Source organism: Saccoglossus kowalevskii, chromosome 7, assembly GCF_978046115.1.
Source record: "Saccoglossus kowalevskii chromosome 7, keSacKowa6.1, whole genome shotgun sequence".
Classification (NCBI taxonomy): Eukaryota; Metazoa; Hemichordata; class Enteropneusta; family Harrimaniidae; genus Saccoglossus; species Saccoglossus kowalevskii.
Genome location: NC_140647.1, coordinates 8,195,076 through 8,214,983, shown reverse-complemented (window position 1 = coordinate 8,214,983; position 19,908 = coordinate 8,195,076). Strand labels below are relative to the sequence as shown.

The 19,908-nt window shown below is 34.6% G+C and overlaps 1 protein-coding gene across 1 annotated transcript in view; it reads left to right on the top strand.

Moving 5' to 3' along the window:
• The window catches only part of LOC102810282 (uncharacterized), a 45,502-nt gene that overhangs the window by 230 nt on the left and 25,364 nt on the right, over positions 1-19,908 (top strand). The window contains exons 2-6 of the mRNA XM_085501032.1: positions 14,829-15,080; positions 15,918-16,229; positions 17,642-17,771; positions 18,340-18,444; positions 18,970-19,051. Of these exons, the coding sequence (XP_085357158.1) occupies positions 14,829-15,080; positions 15,918-16,229; positions 17,642-17,771; positions 18,340-18,444; positions 18,970-19,051 (881 nt within the window). The remainder of the gene's footprint in view (positions 1-14,828; positions 15,081-15,917; positions 16,230-17,641; positions 17,772-18,339; positions 18,445-18,969; positions 19,052-19,908) is intronic.

Genomic DNA, 19,908 nt, shown 5'->3' with positions numbered 1-19,908 from the left:
CGTAAGGTTAACCTCTACAAATAATGAATTAACATGACTTTTACTGTTAAGACAGTAACAGTTCCTTTTGTCCCCGTAGTACCTACGCCCTATTGACCCGTCCTGTAATTTTTAATTTTATTGGGCCCCATTTTTTATTGCATTATACGAGACTGAGGGTAGACAGTTGCTGAAGTTTATTGTCTCGTACCATATTTGTGTGATATGTAAAGTTTATTCATCCAGAAAGCATTTGTTAAATCCAGTTACGGCCTGTGAGGGCACTGCGCCACAGCAATAAGGAAAGGGAGCTTGGGAGGTCAAAGAGAATTCTCACAGTCGGAGCTACGTCACAATCCCCCAAACGTTGCCAGGACCAATCACAAACAGGAAAAGTCAATGAATTTTCGGATTAACACCTCTACTTTCCCCACGCTAACCAAATTCTCCCCACGCTAACGAAAAAATCTTTCCAGTCCGTCTACGAGAGTAACACACACACACACACACACACCTTCACGACACACATTGGATTAACTTTTAATTGCGATATGAACTTGATTAAAACGCATTCCCATATGGGGTTGTGTTTTAATTGGAGTCTAATTAAACTCAATTACAATGAATTACAACGTACAATTGCGTTTTAATTAAGTTTAATTAAAGCGGGAGGCTAGTCACCTGCACACGCGTGGGAATTGAATCCCAATCGAAAAATGCGAAGGCTCATGGGTAGACGCTTGTTTGTAAACAATGACACGCTATGGCCATCTATTGCATGCACAGGTGACGACTCCCCCGCTTTAAATAAAAGTTGAATATCCCGTGACTGAACATAGAAATGTTTGCGAAGCTTGGGTTTAGTAAAGGGGGAAGATATGGTACAATTATATTAATATTACATGCAGGGTTCTCCCCAGCAGACAGAGAGTGCTGGACGGTATGAATATTCACTCATTAATATGCATGAACTAATTAATATTCAAAATGGCCACATACTGGCAAGAAGACAGGTCATATGTATTGATATTTATTATACAGTATGAAACATCACAACACAACACAGGATAAATAATACACAAACAAATCATCTTTGAAGACATGATGCATAACTAATTGAAAGCACAAAATATTTACAACAGTTACAATATGAAATCATATTACTATTTGTTGATGTTAATTCGTTTTTTTTTAAACTAATGTTTTATGAAGTCAGCCAAAATAAAATAATGTTTCAAAAAAGTACTATAACTTATTTTCTGTATTTTTTTACTGCTGGAAATTTTATGTTTGTATTTTTTGTTCATTTGGACGTGGCAATATAAAATTTATGTTGTCGCACAAACGTTCGGTTCATTAAAAAACTTGCATGAATGTGCGTCATCGGCGCCAAAAAGCAAGATGATCAAATGTAATAAAATCTACATAATAGAAGATTTTCGATCTGCAGTTAACAGTTTCTAGCAAAAATAATAGCATTATGTATAAAGATACATACTTAAAAAATAATTTTCATTCGAATCGAAAGTTTGTTGATATTTGCTTCGTTGAAAACAGCTATGACCTGGAAACAGTTAATTTTACTGTGTGCATCCTGATACTACGTAACGATGATTTTGATTGGACAAAGCCACGCATTGACGCGAAAAACAACCAATCAGAATGTTTGATCCAAGAAGAACACAAGTGAATTTATTTCCTCCACTTATGATGCGAGTTGAAAGCATGGCCGTTTCACCGGGGTTTTTAAATCGTGATTTAAAGAAAATTCAACTTTAAATAGTGACATACGTCAAAATATAAACATTCACATCTTTAATCAAACATTCGTCTGGACTTCTTGGTGATCAACAATGTCTGTGATGGTACGTCGGCTGTGCTGGTCGTTTACCGATCATGCATGGCTGCCTTTGTTCCGCTCGGCGGTGACGATGTTGCCGCTACAAGTCATGGCGTTAACTTGGTTTTAACCATTGACCTTATATTTTGACGAATGGTTTTACCGATATCGATTTTATATATTTGACGTCACCCTGGCAGTAAAAATATGGGTACGGCAATCCACTTTTCTATGCGTTACCGCCGTGCTAAAATAAGGTTCCACACTTACTAGTGTCGATTGCCACTGGGCGTCTTACGTCGCCAACTCTTTGAGTTGAGTTTCACGCCTATTGTTTTTTTTAATTGGTGACACAACCCAAGCTTTGATTATCCACTCTCTCGAACATTCTTTTGTCTCTCAGAGCGTTTGTTGCGTCCTGGACAAAAACAATAGTGCCGGACGGCAGCCATGTGTGCCGGTCGCTAATTCTGAGTGCCGGACGGCGCCGTCCACCGCCGTCCAGCGTGGGGAGAACCCTGTACATGTAATATAAATTGGGCACGGATCTAGAAGCTGTACCTACACACGAATTGGTGACGTCACAAAACACATGACCTTCAATCGGGGTCCTTTCCTCGGTATATACGAATTGGTATATACAAATTACAATAAAGATACTTAAGACATTGCACATAAGGTAAAACAAATCATGTGACAATATAATGATAATAACAGTAAAAAATCCTAGCTTAATTTAACAGTTGAACAGAACGATCATATAGTCAGTCGGGTGACGCTGAGGGTCACGCACTTGTTGCAAAATGGCCGTGTGGTTGAAACTGGGTCATGGCGTGACGGGCGAGGAAGACATCATTAAAATAAAACGGGGAAGTGGTTGCATATTACGCCGTAGCCAACATGGGAAATAAAAAAACGCTCAATACAAACGACATGGGTTCGAATCATACTAGATACACACTCACCAGAACCGAAGCAATCAGAAACGAGCAATCGTTTTGGCTTTTCCGTTCAACTCATTGGAACACTGGAGTAGTTAGAAAAATGAACACCACTTAACGACCAACGTCGTAGCGTGGTACACAAGCGTGCCATCAAAATAAAACAAAATTAGCTTGAAAAGACAGTGGGTTCGAGTCCCGCTCAGAGCTACCGTAAAAACGTAAATCAAATAAACTGAAATCTCTCAAACCGTAAACAAGTAAGCAAAGAACGTCGCGAAAAAATAATAAACCTCACTAAACTCCACCATACAAAACTGAATGAATAAATAATAAAATAACTTGCGTCTTAAACTGGACGACGAGCAATTTGTTCAACAGTCACAAGAGATAAACAAGACCCAAGTCAAGGTAAGTTTTGTTAAAGTGTCGATGGAGTTTCCTATATTACGAAAACAATTCAGGCAACAGATGAATATCTTCTGTGGTGTTGTGGAATTTATACTGTGTCTGCGGAATTGTTGATTGAGGGTTTGAAGCCAGCAGTTAACATTTTGTTAGAAAGTTTCACAATTAAATCAAATATCCAATGATACCAGTATATTTATTTCATTATTTTAACAACTTGCAATGGTGGAAGTTGGTCAAACACAAGTTCTTACACCTAAATAAGTATCAAATATTTATCCACACATTTATTCTCTCAATTTAACAACCTTGTAGAGGTGGAAATTAATTAAACAACAGGTATTTACTCACAAATATAATGGTCAATATTTGTCCATACATTCATTCTGTCAATTTAAGAACTTGTAATTGTTGGAATTAATCAAATGAGAGTTGTCTACACCAAAATAAGTTTCAAATGTTTGTCCATACATTTATTCTCTCAATTTAACAACTTGTAATGGTGTAAAATTATTAAATGAGAGTTGTCTACACTAAAATAAGTCTCAAATATTTGTCCACTCATTTATTCTCTCAATTTAACAATTTGTAATTTGTGGAAGTAAATTAAATGTGACTTTTCTACACCAAAATAAGTCTAAAATATTTGTCCACACATTTATTCTCTCAATTTAACAACTTGTATTTCTGGGAATTAATCAAACGCGAGTTGTTTACACCAAAATAAGACTCAAATATTAGTCCATACATTTATTCTCTCAATTTAACAACTTGTAATGATGTAAAATAATTAAACGAGAGCTGTCTACACTAAAATAAGTCTCAAATATTTGTCCGCACATTTATTCTCTCAATTTAACAACTTGTAATGGTGTAAAACGAGAGCTGTCTACACCAAAATAAGTCTAAAATATTTGTCCACACATTTATTCTCTCAATTTAACAACTTGTATTTGTGGGAATTAATCAAACGCGAGTTGTTTACACCAAAATAAGACTCAAATATTAGTCCATACATTTATTCTCTCAATTTAACAACTTGTAATGATGTAAAATAATTAAAGGAGAGCTGTCTACACCAAAATAAGTCTAAAATATTTGTCCGCACATTTATTCTCTCAATTTAACAACTTGTAATGGTGTAAAATAATTAAACGAGAGCTGTCTACACCAAAATAAGTCTAAAATATTTGTCTGCACATTTATTCTCTCAATTTAACAACATGTAATGGTGTAAAATAATTAAACGAGAGCTGTCTACACAAAAATAAGTCTAAAATATTTGTCCGTACATTTATTCTCTCAATTTAACAACTTGTAATGGTGTAAAATAATTAAACGAGAGCTGTCTACACCAAAATAAGTCTAAAATATTTGTCCGCACACTTATTCTCTCAATTTAACAACTTGTAATTGTGGGAATTAATCAAACAAGAGCTGTCTACACCAAAATAAGTCTAAAATATTTGTCCGCACACTTATTCTCTCAATTTAACAACTTGTAATGGTGTAAAATAATTAAGGAGAGCTGTCTACACCAAAATAAGTCTAAAATATTTGTCCGCACACTTATTCTCTCAATTTAACAACTTGTAATTGTGGGAATTAATCAAACAAGAGCTGTCTACACCAAAATAAGTCTAAAATATTTGTCCGCACACTTATTCTCTCAATTTAACAACTTGTAATGGTGTAAAATAATTAAGGAGAGCTGTCTACACCAAAATTAGTCTAAAATATTTGTCCGCACACTTATTCTCTCAATTTAACAACTTGTAATGGTGTAAAATAATTAAAGGAGAGCTGTCTACACCAAAATAAATATTAAATATTTGTCCGCACATTCATTCTCTCAATTTAACAACTTGTAATTGTGGGAATTAATCAAACGAGAGCTGTCTACACCAAAATAAGTTAAAAATATTTGTCCGCACACTTATTCTCTCAATTTAACAACTTGTAATTGTGGGAATTAATCAAACGAGAGCTGTCTACACCAAAATAAGTCTAAAATATTTGTCCACACATTTATTCTCTCAATTTAACAACCTGTAATTGTGGGAATTAATCAAACGTGAGTTGTTCACACCAAACTAAGTATTAAATATTTGTTGAGAAATTTATTCTCTCAATTTAACAACTTGTAATGGTGTAAAATTATTAAATGAGAGTTGTCTACACCAAAATAAGTCTCAAATATTTGTCCACTCATTTATTCTCTCAATTTAACAATTTGTAATTTGTGGAAGTAAATTAAATGTGACTTTTCTACACCAAAATAAGTCTAAAATATTTGTCCACACATTTATTCTCTCAATTTAACAACTTTGTATTTGTGGGAATTAATCAAACGCGAGTTGTTTACACCAAAATAAGACTCAAATATTAGTCCATACATTTATTCTCTCAATTTAACAACTTGTAATGATGTAAAATAATTAAACGAGAGCTGTCTACACTAAAATAAGTCTCAAATATTTGTCCGCACATTTATTCTCTCAATTTAACAACTTGTAATGGTGTAAAATAATTAAACGAGAGCTGTCTACACCAAAATAAGTCTAAAATATTTGTCCACACATTTATTCTCTCAATTTAACAACTTGTATTTGTGGGAATTAATCAAACGCGAGTTGTTTACACCAAAATAAGACTCAAATATTAGTCCATACATTTATTCTCTCAATTTAACAACTTGTAATGATGTAAAATAATTAAAGGAGAGCTGTCTACACCAAAATAAGTCTAAAATATTTGTCCGCACACTTATTCTCTCAATTTAACAACTTGTAATTGTGGGAATTAATCAAACAAGAGCTGTCTACACCAAAATAAGTCTAAAATATTTGTCCGCACACTTATTCTCTCAATTTAACAACTTGTAATGGTGTAAAATAATTAAGGAGAGCTGTCTACACCAAAATAAGTCTAAAATATTTGTCCGCACACTTATTCTCTCAATTTAACAACTTGTAATTGTGGGAATTAATCAAACAAGAGCTGTCTACACCAAAATAAGTCTAAAATATTTGTCCGCACACTTATTCTCTCAATTTAACAACTTGTAATGGTGTAAAATAATTAAGGAGAGCTGTCTACACCAAAATTAGTCTAAAATATTTGTCCGCACACTTATTCTCTCAATTTAACAACTTGTAATGGTGTAAAATAATTAAAGGAGAGCTGTCTACACCAAAATAAATATTAAATATTTGTCCGCACATTCATTCTCTCAATTTAACAACTTGTAATTGTGGGAATTAATCAAACGAGAGCTGTCTACACCAAAATAAGTTAAAAATATTTGTCCGCACACTTATTCTCTCAATTTAACAACTTGTAATTGTGGGAATTAATCAAACGAGAGCTGTTTACACCAAAATAAGTCTAAAATATTTGTCCACACATTTATTCTCTCAATTTAACAACCTGTAATTGTGGGAATTAATCAAACGTGAGTTGTTCACACCAAACTAAGTATTAAATATTTGTTGAGAAATTTATTCTCTCAATTTAACAACTTGTAATGGTGTAAAATAATTAAACGAGAGCTGTCTACACCAAAATAAGTCTAAAATATTTGTCCACACATTTATTCTCTCAATTTAACAACATGTAATGGTGTAAAATAATTAAACGAGAGCTGTCTACACAAAAATAAGTCTAAAATATTTGTCCGTACATTTATTCTCTCAATTTAACAACTTGTAATGGTGTAAAATAATTAAACGAGAGCTGTCTACACCAAAATAAGTCTAAAATATTTGTCCGCACACTTATTCTCTCAATTTAACAACTTGTAATTGTGGGAATTAATCAAACAAGAGCTGTCTACACCAAAATAAGTCTAAAATATTTGTCCGCACACTTATTCTCTCAATTTAACAACTTGTAATGGTGTAAAATAATTAAGGAGAGCTGTCTACACCAAAATAAGTCTAAAATATTTGTCCGCACACTTATTCTCTCAATTTAACAACTTGTAATTGTGGGAATTAATCAAACAAGAGCTGTCTACACCAAAATAAGTCTAAAATATTTGTCCGCACACTTATTCTCTCAATTTAACAACTTGTAATGGTGTAAAATAATTAAGGAGAGCTGTCTACACCAAAATTAGTCTAAAATATTTGTCCGCACACTTATTCTCTCAATTTAACAACTTGTAATGGTGTAAAATAATTAAAGGAGAGCTGTCTACACCAAAATAAATATTAAATATTTGTCCGCACATTCATTCTCTCAATTTAACAACTTGTAATTGTGGGAATTAATCAAACGAGAGCTGTCTACACCAAAATAAGTTAAAAATATTTGTCCGCACACTTATTCTCTCAATTTAACAACTTGTAATTGTGGGAATTAATCAAACGAGAGCTGTCTACACCAAAATAAGTCTAAAATATTTGTCCACACATTTATTCTCTCAATTTAACAACCTGTAATTGTGGGAATTAATCAAACGTGAGTTGTTCACACCAAACTAAGTATTAAATATTTGTTGAGAAATTTATTCTCTCAATTTAACAACTTGTAATGGTGTAAAATAATTAAACGAGAGCTGTCTACACCAAAATAAGTCTAAAATATTTGTCCACACATTTATTCTCTCAATTTAACAACCTGTAATTGTGGGAATTAATCAAACATGAGTTGTTTACACCAAACTAAGTATTAAATATTTGTTGAGAAATTTATTCTCTCAATTTAACAACTTGTAATGGTGTAAAATAATTAAACGAGTTGTCTACACCAAAATTAATCTCAAATATTTGTCCACACATTTATTGTCACAATTTAACCACTTGTTAATAGTGGAAATTACTTAAACGCGACTTGTTTAATCAGTTGACATCAATGCAACTTACCCGCAGACAGTGCACAACAGAGTATCATTATTGAGCAAATATAAATAGGAACGTGTCTTGGCATTAGGTTTAGGGTCGGTTCAGGTATGGGCAACGGAATTATTAACAGGAACGTGTCTTGGCATTAGGGTTAGGGTCGGGTCAGGTATGGGCAACGCAAATGGCAAACACCCAATTGGCAAAATGTACACTAACGGGTTATGCCATGTATATAGTTTACACAAGTAAAAACACAAAATTGCCAATTTTTTGGACAATTGTAACTCAATAATAGAAATATGTTGTATTTCTATATATATGCACACTATATACTCTTATCAAATGCAAACATAACCAGTCAATCCATCGTGGTCTTGTGGGTCAGTTCTCTACATAGTGATCAGGAGGACCCAGGTTCAATTTCCTTGCCTGCCCATCTTTTTCTCGACAGTGCTCCTATGAATAGGACTTAAGGTAGCAGGATAGTTTTTTTGCATGAAAAATGTAAACACCTATAATCGGAATAAATTTTACAAGAAACCATACAATCTATATATGTTTGGAAAGCTCTTGACTTGTATTTTCCTATTATTAATATTTTGTGAACATTGTGTTTGTTTTAGCGTCACGTGATTCTGAAAATCAGCGGGGCTGATAATTTAACTAACGTAAATAAAATTTTAATTGTCATCTCTACAGTCATTCATGCGATCAAAAACTTTACACTGTTTTGAAGCAAAGGATATGAAGTTTAAATCCGTATTTCTATTTTTTGCATTAAGTTTTTTTTTTCTTTCCGAAAATCACAAATTTCAAGCACGTTTTTTGGTGTTAAAGTTAGAGTATACCGTTGGTTTGCGCGAGGTTTGTGAAAAAACGCAACAGAATTTTGCAAATATGCAAATACGGATATGAAGCCAACATATCAAAGAGTAAGAAAAGCTAAACGGTGACATCGTAGCGCTATTCAGTGAAACGCCATTTAAAATTAGGTCAACGGTAATTGCCAAAAACTGAACACCGAGAAATCGGCACTTTTATGATTTCAAACTTCAATCAACGTTAACTCCCGTTTCAGCAGCAAAATTTACATGGGTTAATTGTAAATAAAATGCTTTGAAAGTTGTTTTCGAGAAAAATCATGAACCGACATTTATATCTGTGAAAAACTTTGTTTTTTGGCCGTTTTCTTTCACGCTATGGAGTTTTGTGACGGTCTGTGCTGATAACGAATGGTGACGTCATTCGTTAAAGCTTGGATTATGCAAAGTGGGTGGTTCTGTTTGCGAGTAACAAACAATACAGACACTACACTTGGCAGTTGAAGTGTTTGCAAATACAGTGTATTTATTGTTGGGCCGTTGTGTTTGTAAACTTATTAGTTCAAGCATGCCACGAGTTTCGGAGTCTCCTGGAGGCAGCTCGTACATACTGGCGAAAGGGCGGACTCGTTACTGGTTGAGGTAACCCCTAATAGCTTGACAGTTTCACCAGAGCGCACCGTCCCTTTCCAATCGCTCGCATTCCAATGGCAGCCTTTTTATTTATTTAGAAAACCGCTCCCTTTTTTCGAGATGACGGGAAGCTAGGCTGGCTCAGTTTCGATCGAATACAACTGCCTAGACCGTGACGCCTGCGCTTCACTATTGAGATATTGCCTACTTTGCAAAATTGACAAATCTCTTTTTCTAGGGCGCCATTCAACAGTGACATGTCAACGAGTCGAATCTCGCCGTCTTCAAACGATCGGCCGTGACATTCACTCTCACTTTCTTCTTCTAATTCGGAAGTTAACAATATTTTCCTGCGAGATACAGACATCTCTCGAACGTTTTGAACAGGAGTATCACCCACTATATCGAAGTCTGATTCATCGGACTCCCAGTGTCACGGTAAAACTTTCTTCGCCCACTTCATGGCTGACACTGGTTTCGACGGGGAAATCCGTTCTGTACGAACCCAGCATCGTCTCTTTCATAATCTTTTTTGACAGGAGTGATTATTCTTTTGATGTTTTTCTTCTTTCTTCCTCGCTTTCTTTTTCTTGGAAATTTTCGCGTGCTTACTATCTCGTCCATAATTAGTGAATGACAACTAAACTAAAGAATTACTGATAATAATTGTAAAATGTGACCCAGTGATGTATGCCGGCATGTAGCATTTCCTGTGCTATTAAAAATCAAACGCCGTTTAACCGTCGCAGTAACCTCAGGTCTTATACTTGTAGATGAATCTCTTCAAAATTTAATTGTAACCGAACTCACTGTTATCATCTATAAAAACTACCTAGATCTACCCTTGCCTTGCGTGAAACACTGGTCCACTATCCGATGTCAAGACGTCGGCCAGGGGGGGGGGGGCACGCTACTATTTCGTTGCCGTGCATTTTGTTCGCATGAGTACATTAGATAAAACAACCAAGTATTTATCAGACAGATTTATTACATGTAACATAATTTACGAATTTAGAAAAACCTAAGCATGCAAGTATGGCTACTTGGTGAAAACTCCTCTGAAAAATGGATTATATAAACCAGGTCCAAGCATATTCTTATCATTGATCAACCTTTACATGTAGTTTGTGGCCTGAATTTTCATGCAATGCATAGCCACCACAGATGGCCGTATTTTATTGTTTGCAACCATATTTTGTAAAAGGGAGCCCCCTCCCAATGTAACTGCATTACTTCTGGACTAAGAAAGTAACCCCGTGGTCAGACACCTTTCAATGACAAAGCCAAGAAAAAAATATTACAGAAATTTATTGTAAGTTTTTATTCTGTTAACATACAATTACATTGAAGTAGTACATTCATGTACTTTTTTGATTATTCAAAATTTGTTGTTTCTAAAGCGATTGTTTTGTCTTTGCTGTACTTCCTGTCTAGAAAGGCAGCAGTGCACACATCTTATCAGCTGTGTGTAAACTACAAACAGATATCTTATCAGTTGTTTGTAAATAGCAAATAAAGAAAGTGGCCCAACTTAAAACTATTTACCCTCAGTTCAGTTATGTTTGTAAACCATGCATATTAATGAGATGCACTAGTTGGGTGTACACTGGAAAACAAAAACTTGGCCATTTGTTTGCACACTAGAAAAAAATCAGTTTACTTGTACAAGATATTTTTTTTCAATAAAATAAATACACCCATGTATGTAGCATGCCTTAGGGAGCTATTCGTGTGATTTTCAAAAAAAAATGTGAAAAACTATTCTGCTACCTTAAATCCTATCTCTTGTGTGAAGACACTCGTGGTACAGTGGACAAGACAGTCCGCTGGGAACTCGAAGACCACAAGTTTTAATCACGGATTGGGCACTCCTACAAAAGACATGAAAGACGTTAAAAACATAAACAGCGGATTCAAGAACTCAAGTCAGAAAAACAGAAGACAAGAATATTACCTCACATGGAAGCCAGTCGAAATCGACGAAGAACGAACACAGTTGACAGCTGTAGGTCACGTGCAGCAACAGACACGAGGAGCATGGCTGCTCACGACATGACTCCCTTCTTTTGTATTGACCCCCTAATGATTACTGATCCCCCTTTCTAACTCTTCCCCCAAAAATAATATATCGCCCCTTTTAAAATGTATTGACCCACAAATTAATGAATATTCATGAGCACAGAAACTGCCAAGTCATGAATAAATTAGCATAATTAAAAAAAAAATTTCATAAAGTGTAGGTACGTCTTCTGGAGTCCTGCCATAAATTGAACTATACCTTCCCCCTTTAGTGAATCTAAGCTTCACAAATTTGACTTAAATTCGATTAAATATTAACATAAATTATGAAGATAGTGTGGCTCATCACAATATAGGTCCTGTCGTCACAAGTCAGTGGAAAGTTAAATTTAAGTTGTCACAACGTTGTTACCACACACACACACACACTCACACACACACACGTGTCTTGGATCCATATAGGGGGTAGTTTATTACTAAAACACTACTAAATAAAACAAGCAGCCTATCGGCTGAGATAGCTCCGCTGTTAGAAATGCACATTTCAATTAAAGAACTGAAGACATCATCAGAAAATGAACAATATGTATAGTATCAAAGCAATCGGACTTACAGTTTTTAACAAGAAGTCGAAAATATCACTTTCTACCAAAAATGACCAAAATATTCACCAAAATTAGAGAATTGAAGATATCATCACGAAATGAACATAATATCAAAGCAATTGAACTTTCGGTTTTTAACAAGAAGTCGAAAATATCACTTTTTACCAAATATGACAAAAATATTCACCAAAATTATAGAATCCAAGATATCATCACGAAATGAACAAATCTGAGAAAGGTCTACATGTAGTATCTAAATATGTAATATCAAAGCAATTGAACTATTGGTTTTTAACAAGAAGTCGAAAATATCACTTTTTACCAAAAATTACAAAAATATTCACGAAAATTAGAGAATTGAAGACATCATCACAAATTGAACAAATCTGAGAGAGGTCCACATGTAGTACCTATATATGTAATATCAAAGCAATCGGACTTGTGGTTTTTAATAAGAAGTCGAAAATATCACTTTTTACCAAAAATTACAAAAATATTCACCAAAATTAGAGAATTGAGGATATCATCACAAAATGAATAAATCTGAGAAAGGTCCACATGTAGTACCTATATATGTAATATCAAAGCAATCGGACTTGTGGTTTTTAACAAGAAGTCGAAAATATCACTTTTTACCAAAAATTACAAAAATATTCACCAAAATTAGAGAATTGAGGATATCATCACAAAATGAACAAATCTGAGAAAGGTCCACATGTAGTACCTATATATGTAATATCAAAGCAATTGGACTTGCGGTTTTTAACAAGAAGTCGAAAATATCACTTTTTACCAAAAATGACAAAAATATTCACCAAAATTAGAGAATTAAAGATATCATTACAAAATGAACAAATCTGAGAGAGGTCCACATGTAGTACCTATATATGTAATATCAAAGCAATTGCACTTGCGGTATTTAACAAGAAGTCGAAAATATCACTTTTTACCAAAAATGACAAAAATATTCACCAAAATTCGAGAATTGAAGATATCAACATGAAATGAACAAACCTAAGAGAGGTCTACCCAAGGTACATATACACCGAGTATCAAAGCATTCAGGCTTGTAGTTTTCAAGAAGAAGTCGAAAAAGTAAAACATTGACACGGACGACGACGACGGACGACGACAGACGACGACGGACAATCACTCATATGATAAGCTCCGCTCGACAAAGTCGACAGCGGAGCTAAAAAAGTGTTTTCATGAGGAATATACAAATTCATGCAAATGCTATGTGAATGTGAACATGCTGACTTTAAAAACTCTTGAACAGACTAAACTAATGGACTAAAGTCCCTAAGATCCAAAACATTGTAGTGAGAGTAGTTGTTACGTAGAAGGTAGTGTGGCTATGAACTGGTTCATTGTTTCTTCATTGATATATTATCTAGAATGTCATTTTGTTTTCCCGGGATGTGTATGGAATGTATATTAAAGTAAGACACTGAAAGCCAAAATAATTCCCGAAGAGCAGACATTACTAGCGGGTTATGAGATATACCATGATTGGCCTTTGCGACTGTGCTATCAGTAAATACATGCAGTATATAGGGTCCCATCTCCTACATGTAGCTGCCCAAAGTAATGGAAACGCCCGAGTGTAGGCATCCATGAGGACATGTATGTTTATGATAGGGCGAGGGTCAAAAATTTGGTTAAGCGATTTAAAAGAAGGAGGCAGTTTAACCACCATTGAATGTCTGCAGCAAATTTGTTAGACAAAATAACCTCATGCCAAATTTGTTTAGCTGGTCTAGAATGCGGCGTAGGAAAGTTCTACCTCCTTTTATGATTTTACATGCCCATATGAGTTTTCTCACAAGGGACCCTAGCTGGCAGCAATTGGCACATTTTATTTTAGAAAACTTGAGCAGCAATTCTTGCAATACACTCAGTTTTTTTGCATGTGGTGGTATTTATTTCAATACTGAGAAATGTTAGCTCTTGAGTCAGTCCTATAACCTTACTCCAAGCAATCTGAAAACCTAATTTGCGAAGTTGGCTGATGAGTGTGTTCAGGGCCAATATGCATGTGGTGTAGCTTTCAGCAATAATGAGAAAGCCATCGACCACCATGGCCTCATCACCCATGGTGAGCCACATTTTGGGGGTGAGCGTATGGAAGATACTTGGAGCCAATTTTGCACCAAGTGGGAGACTTGTATCATAAAGGTATGAACAAGAGCCAAACAGTAAACATGAGCAATTAAAATAATAGGGATATTTTAATGCGAGTAGAATTATTAAGGCAAAAAAGTTTTGTACCATACTAATTTCTCATTCTATAGTACTGCATGTACCGATATGTCAATTTTTAATGTCTTTGCATTGTTTTATGGAAATCCTGTCTTGAAATGTGTTGTGTGAACAGGTGAATCCTTGTCATTACCAACACTAATAAATATGATAACTGATGTTAAATTGTTTCCATAGCAACCATGTTTTCTTGATCTACACTGTACTGTGGTGTCCTTTGACCTTAGATTTTGCTTGGCCGATGCGCTGTCATCTGTCCTCCGTCAACAATTGCATTTTCAACTTCTTCTTGAAAACCACCAGCTCATTTGTTTTGATACTGGTTAGATACATAACATTGTATGTTCATTTCCTGGCAATATCTTCAATTCTCTATTTTTGAAAATATATCTCTTGAAAACTACCGATAACTGCCCATCTGTTATGATGATGACCTAATAATGCTTTGTAACTTTTTTGATTTGTTGTTTCAGATATTAATACATCAGGCTCTCAACATCTGTGTACTTTGACACCATTTTGTGAAAAGATCTCCTGCAAGCAAAACAAACACCATGAGATCTTGCAGCTTTTAAACAGCATGTCTCTTTCTACTAAAGAGGATCAGAAAAAACTGAGCAGTTGTATTGCAAAATATGAAAAAGAAGGTTGGAATAGAGAGGACAATATCCCTGATGTAGAACCTGAGTTTTGTTATCCCTTACTTCACTGGGCATGTGCTCTAGGTAATGTATGCTCCGCCATGCTGGCAATGAACCATTGAAACATGCAAGGGTTGGGGAGTCAGTGGTAAGCTGCAATTTGGAAAACAATTTGAGAAACCAAAAATACAAGTTCTGCAGTCTACACTGCAGGTAGTATGGTGAAAACATAATCATCAGTGAACACAATAGGATTTAACATTCAATACAAAAATGTATGTACATTTTTTTGAAACGTATCTGAACTTGTTCAAACCATGGAAATAGAAGTCGCATCCATTCTATTTGAATAATTGAGAACCAAAAATTCATCATTTCTCATATGTGTAGATGCTCTAATAGAAGCCGCATCCCCTCTGTTGCATTGTACCATTTTAATAGAAGCTGTGGCTTCTAATACAGATTTTACAGTACTGATGCTTGTACATGTATGTTGCAAGTAGAATATATGTTTATTAATATTTATAATTATGCCATACTTGTAATGTACATTGTACATTTTGTATGAGTTATTAGTAAATAATGTGACACAATGCCATTGCTTTACTGTGATGTTTGTTGGGTATGGTATACATCGTATCAATTTGATTTAGTTGAAATTGAAATGACAGTTTGATTTGTTACTGAATTTCTAAAGAAAACTGACACAGAATAAACTTTAGCAGAGGCACATCAATTTGGCATTGACATTTTTTTACTGTATAACATCTATGAAGGCAGGTAGAGTAGCCCTTGTAATCCTTGCCTATGATCAGATTTTATACACACTCTAGTGGTAATCACTTCTTATGACTGCCCGCATCAAATTATATTTAATAAATAACTGCCACCAGATTATAAAACCATTCATCTACCTTTCAGGTAAGGTCTCCACTGTAAAGTACTTAATCAAGACTGAAGGCTACAACCCAAACCAATTAACAGACCAGAGAGACTCCGGAATACACCGAGCTGTGAAATGTTTGGGATCAAAGTGCCAGAATACAACAAAGAATATTGTACAATTAGAAGGCCTATTAAACATAATTCCTGAGAACATTGGCATAGTGAATAGTAAAGGAGAAACTCCCTTGCTTTTGTTGGTTAAAATGAGGTCTGAAATGGAAACCAACCCAGCTTTCTTCTCTGGTGCTGTTAGCTTAATTTGCGCTTGTTCTATGAAGCTTTCAGCAGGTAATAACATTTCTAATAGTCAGTTTTATCATGCATAGAATCATTTCTGATTCCTATTTGATGCCTCCAAATTTCTCAATGGAGTCAGTTTTATATTTGATCATGCATACAATCATCTTTGATTTCAGTTTGATGCCTCCAGAAATTATTTTTACCTCCTATTTTTTACCCATGTGCATAACTAGAAGAATACAAAACTAACTTTGTTAACCATTTTGTTAGTCCCTGTTCGGACGCAGTCTAAAAACAGAGACTTGTGTTTTGACCTCTGTGCACCTGTGTCCGTCCCTGTATCATAGACATGCCTGGACCAATCACAATCAAACTTTATACATACATCATACATGATGTTATACATAAGCACATCAATTTGTTTCACGATCTGGTTCAAGATGGCCGAATGGCAGCCATTTTTGTGCTAAAAAATCATCAAAATCAAGCTGTTTGTGATGGATTTTGTTCAAACTTGGTATATACATTGGACATTATAGGACCTTGATGCGAATAATTTTGTTTTTCAGACAAGATTCAAAATGGCCAACTGGTGGCCATTTTGTTTTAATGAATGTTGTTCTCGTGTCATATATGACTTGCTTTGACTGATTATGTTCAAATTTTAATTAATCATTGTACATTATGTCATAGATATACAGATATATTGGTTTGACATTCCTATTCAAAATGGCCGAATGGTGTCTATTTTTGAGCTAAAAAATCATCAAATATCGAGCATTTCTGGCATTTATGGATGTTTTATGTTCAAACTTTGTACATATATTAGACATTACAGGTTTCCTGATGCACGTCATTTTACTTCTCAGATCGGAATCAAAATGTCTGACTGGTGGCCATTTTGTTTTAATGAAGGGGCTTCTAGAGCAATATCTCAGACATGCTTCGACTGATTATGTTCAAATTTTATATATTCATTATACATGTTGTTATAGATATATACATGTATTCAAAATTGCTTATTTTGTTTTAATTAATGCTGTTCCAGAGCAATATCTCTCATGTACTTGTTTAACAATCAGATACAAATGTCAATCATTTTAATGTTAATCATCATAATCATATTCCTGACATGTTTATATTCCAACTATATTATTACTATAATATCTTAAATTCGATAACTAACAGGGACTGAGCCATGCATGGCTTGTTTTCAATATTTTTTTCAAAAATAACACGATAAATCATTCCCATTTGTGCGAAAATGGGTGTTGTGCATAGGAGAGAGTTCAAGGTGAATTCAGATTGTGCATTAAGCTGCTGTTTTGTCACTTCTTTAAAACTATTGGATCAGTGAGCTGGTGTTTTCTCTTCTCCGAACCCATTCGATCATTGAGCTGATGATGTACCATATTTCATACTTGTTTGCATTTTGTCTGATGATATTTTCTTGATTTCAGAAAGCAGATTTAGAGCTTTAGATACACAGAATAAAAATGGTGATACTGCACTTCATCAGATGGTTCAGCAAGATGGCATGTTGACTGATATTAAACGCATAGTGGAAGCCAAGTGTAAACTTGGTGTGGAGTGAGTATATAAAAGCATTTCTGCTTTGATAAACTTGCCTGTGTCTGCAAATCAAGTGAAATTTTAATAACAAATAGATAATGTTCTTTTACTGAAATTTGTCAACTTTTACAACAAAATTTAATGCTACAAGCTAGATCAAAGTCAGACTGTCCAAGAAGTACGTAAAGTCGCGACTTGAAACCCCGTCAACACCTTGAGTCAGACTGCTGTCACCCTATGTACAGTGTATCTCAGTAATTGACGGACAGCAAGTGTTAAGTTTTACTCCTCCAGCCCTTTAACGACCAATTAAATACAAGATGCATCGAAACATTAGTTCTTTTACTTCAAAACTGCTGGCAAAACACAGCAGAATTAATCACGACTTATTGAGCTGCTACTTAGCAAGGGGTCACTGCATTTAAACATTGAGATTTACTACCAATAAATCCACACAGAGACTGTGCATTGTCAATGACTTGTTTTCTTTCTCTTTCTAATATCAAAGTAACTTTTCAACTACTTTTTGTGTTCATATTGAACATCATTCTTACATTACATTCTTTGTCTCAAATTTATATCTTAGAAATGGTTTAGGGTTGACTCCCTTGTTTCTTGCTGAGCAGAGTGGTAAACAAAATTATGTCAAGCTGTTGCTTGATCACATGCCATCTTGCATGGCTAACCGAAGGTAAGCAAACTTAATTTTGTTTTGTGACACTTGGAGAGATGCAACTTTTTGTCACCACCAGATTGTTTCAAACACCAAATCATTAACAACAACTGGGTTGCTGTGTCCTCATTTTGAGGTCGTTCCATGATTAGAATTGGTTAAGTCAAATACTTTTTAAGAGGATGCATTGTTCGTCTGAATGTGTGTAGTACTTGTACACAATTTTTTTTTTTGCACTTCAAAATAATTCTTGAATGGCACATGCACGCTCTCTGATAATTCTGTTTGTTCATGATATTTTCTGCAATTGACCAGAACGTACAAAATCAAAATCTTTAATATTTTTTCAATTTTCAATCATAATTTTAAAACTAATTTGTGACAGAAGTGGATAATATTTGTGACTGAATTTAAACCCGGAAGCATCAGTCAATATATTTGTTATGATAATTTTTATTGTGGCATCATATGTAGGTCACATTTGTCTACATACTACATAGAATAATAACCTGTTTTCATTTCATTTCATTCATTCATGTGTAGTCGGCCATCTCCACTTAGAAAGCGTATATCTGTTAATGAAAAGTATGTAAACAGAAATGATGATGATTCAAAACAAGAATCTGTGAGTATACCACATTAACTTTTACCTTATTACGATATACAACCACATAGAAGCATTACACTACCGTAATATGGCTGTACTTCACACATATGAATTGAGTATCAATTCATTTTATGGGTATTAAATGACTTTTAACACTAAACAACAGACATATTGAAATTACAACTACAAGAACACAAAACAACACTACAAAATCAAGTATAACTTAACACTGTTAGCATACTGACAAAATGATAGATACCATATAATCCTGCTATTACAAAGTCCGAAAACGGGGACTATTAATTTGGGTTTGTTTCATCTGTCTGTCTATCCGTATGTACGTACTATATCTCGGACACCCATTGACAGATTTCATTCAAACTTCACACGAAGACAATACATAATGTCTTACATATGTGTGTCAAGTTACTTTATGATCGGAGCAAAAATGACAGATTGGCAGTCGTTTTGGATGTAAAATTTGCTATTTCTGATGTCTAAACGTGTTCGCAGCAGTTTCTCGGAGATGACTTGGTCGATTTGAATCAAAGTTGGTATGATGATCATACTTATTGGGTTGTAGGTGCACGTCATCTTTTTTCGTTATTCAAACAAATATGGACGACTGACGGCCATCTTGTTTGTCATGGTACCCATGCTACTTTATCGTGAATGCAATAAACGTTTCTGTTTAAATTTTGTTTCAATACGACTGCCCAATGTCCAATTCTCGTGTAAAAGCACTAAATCATAATTTTTTACAAATCCATCTCCTATTAATGGTTTCAATCTAATCTCAATGATACTTCAGCATCAAATTAATATGTCAGATCACAAAATTTTGGACGGGGACTGTGTCATTAACGATGACTTGT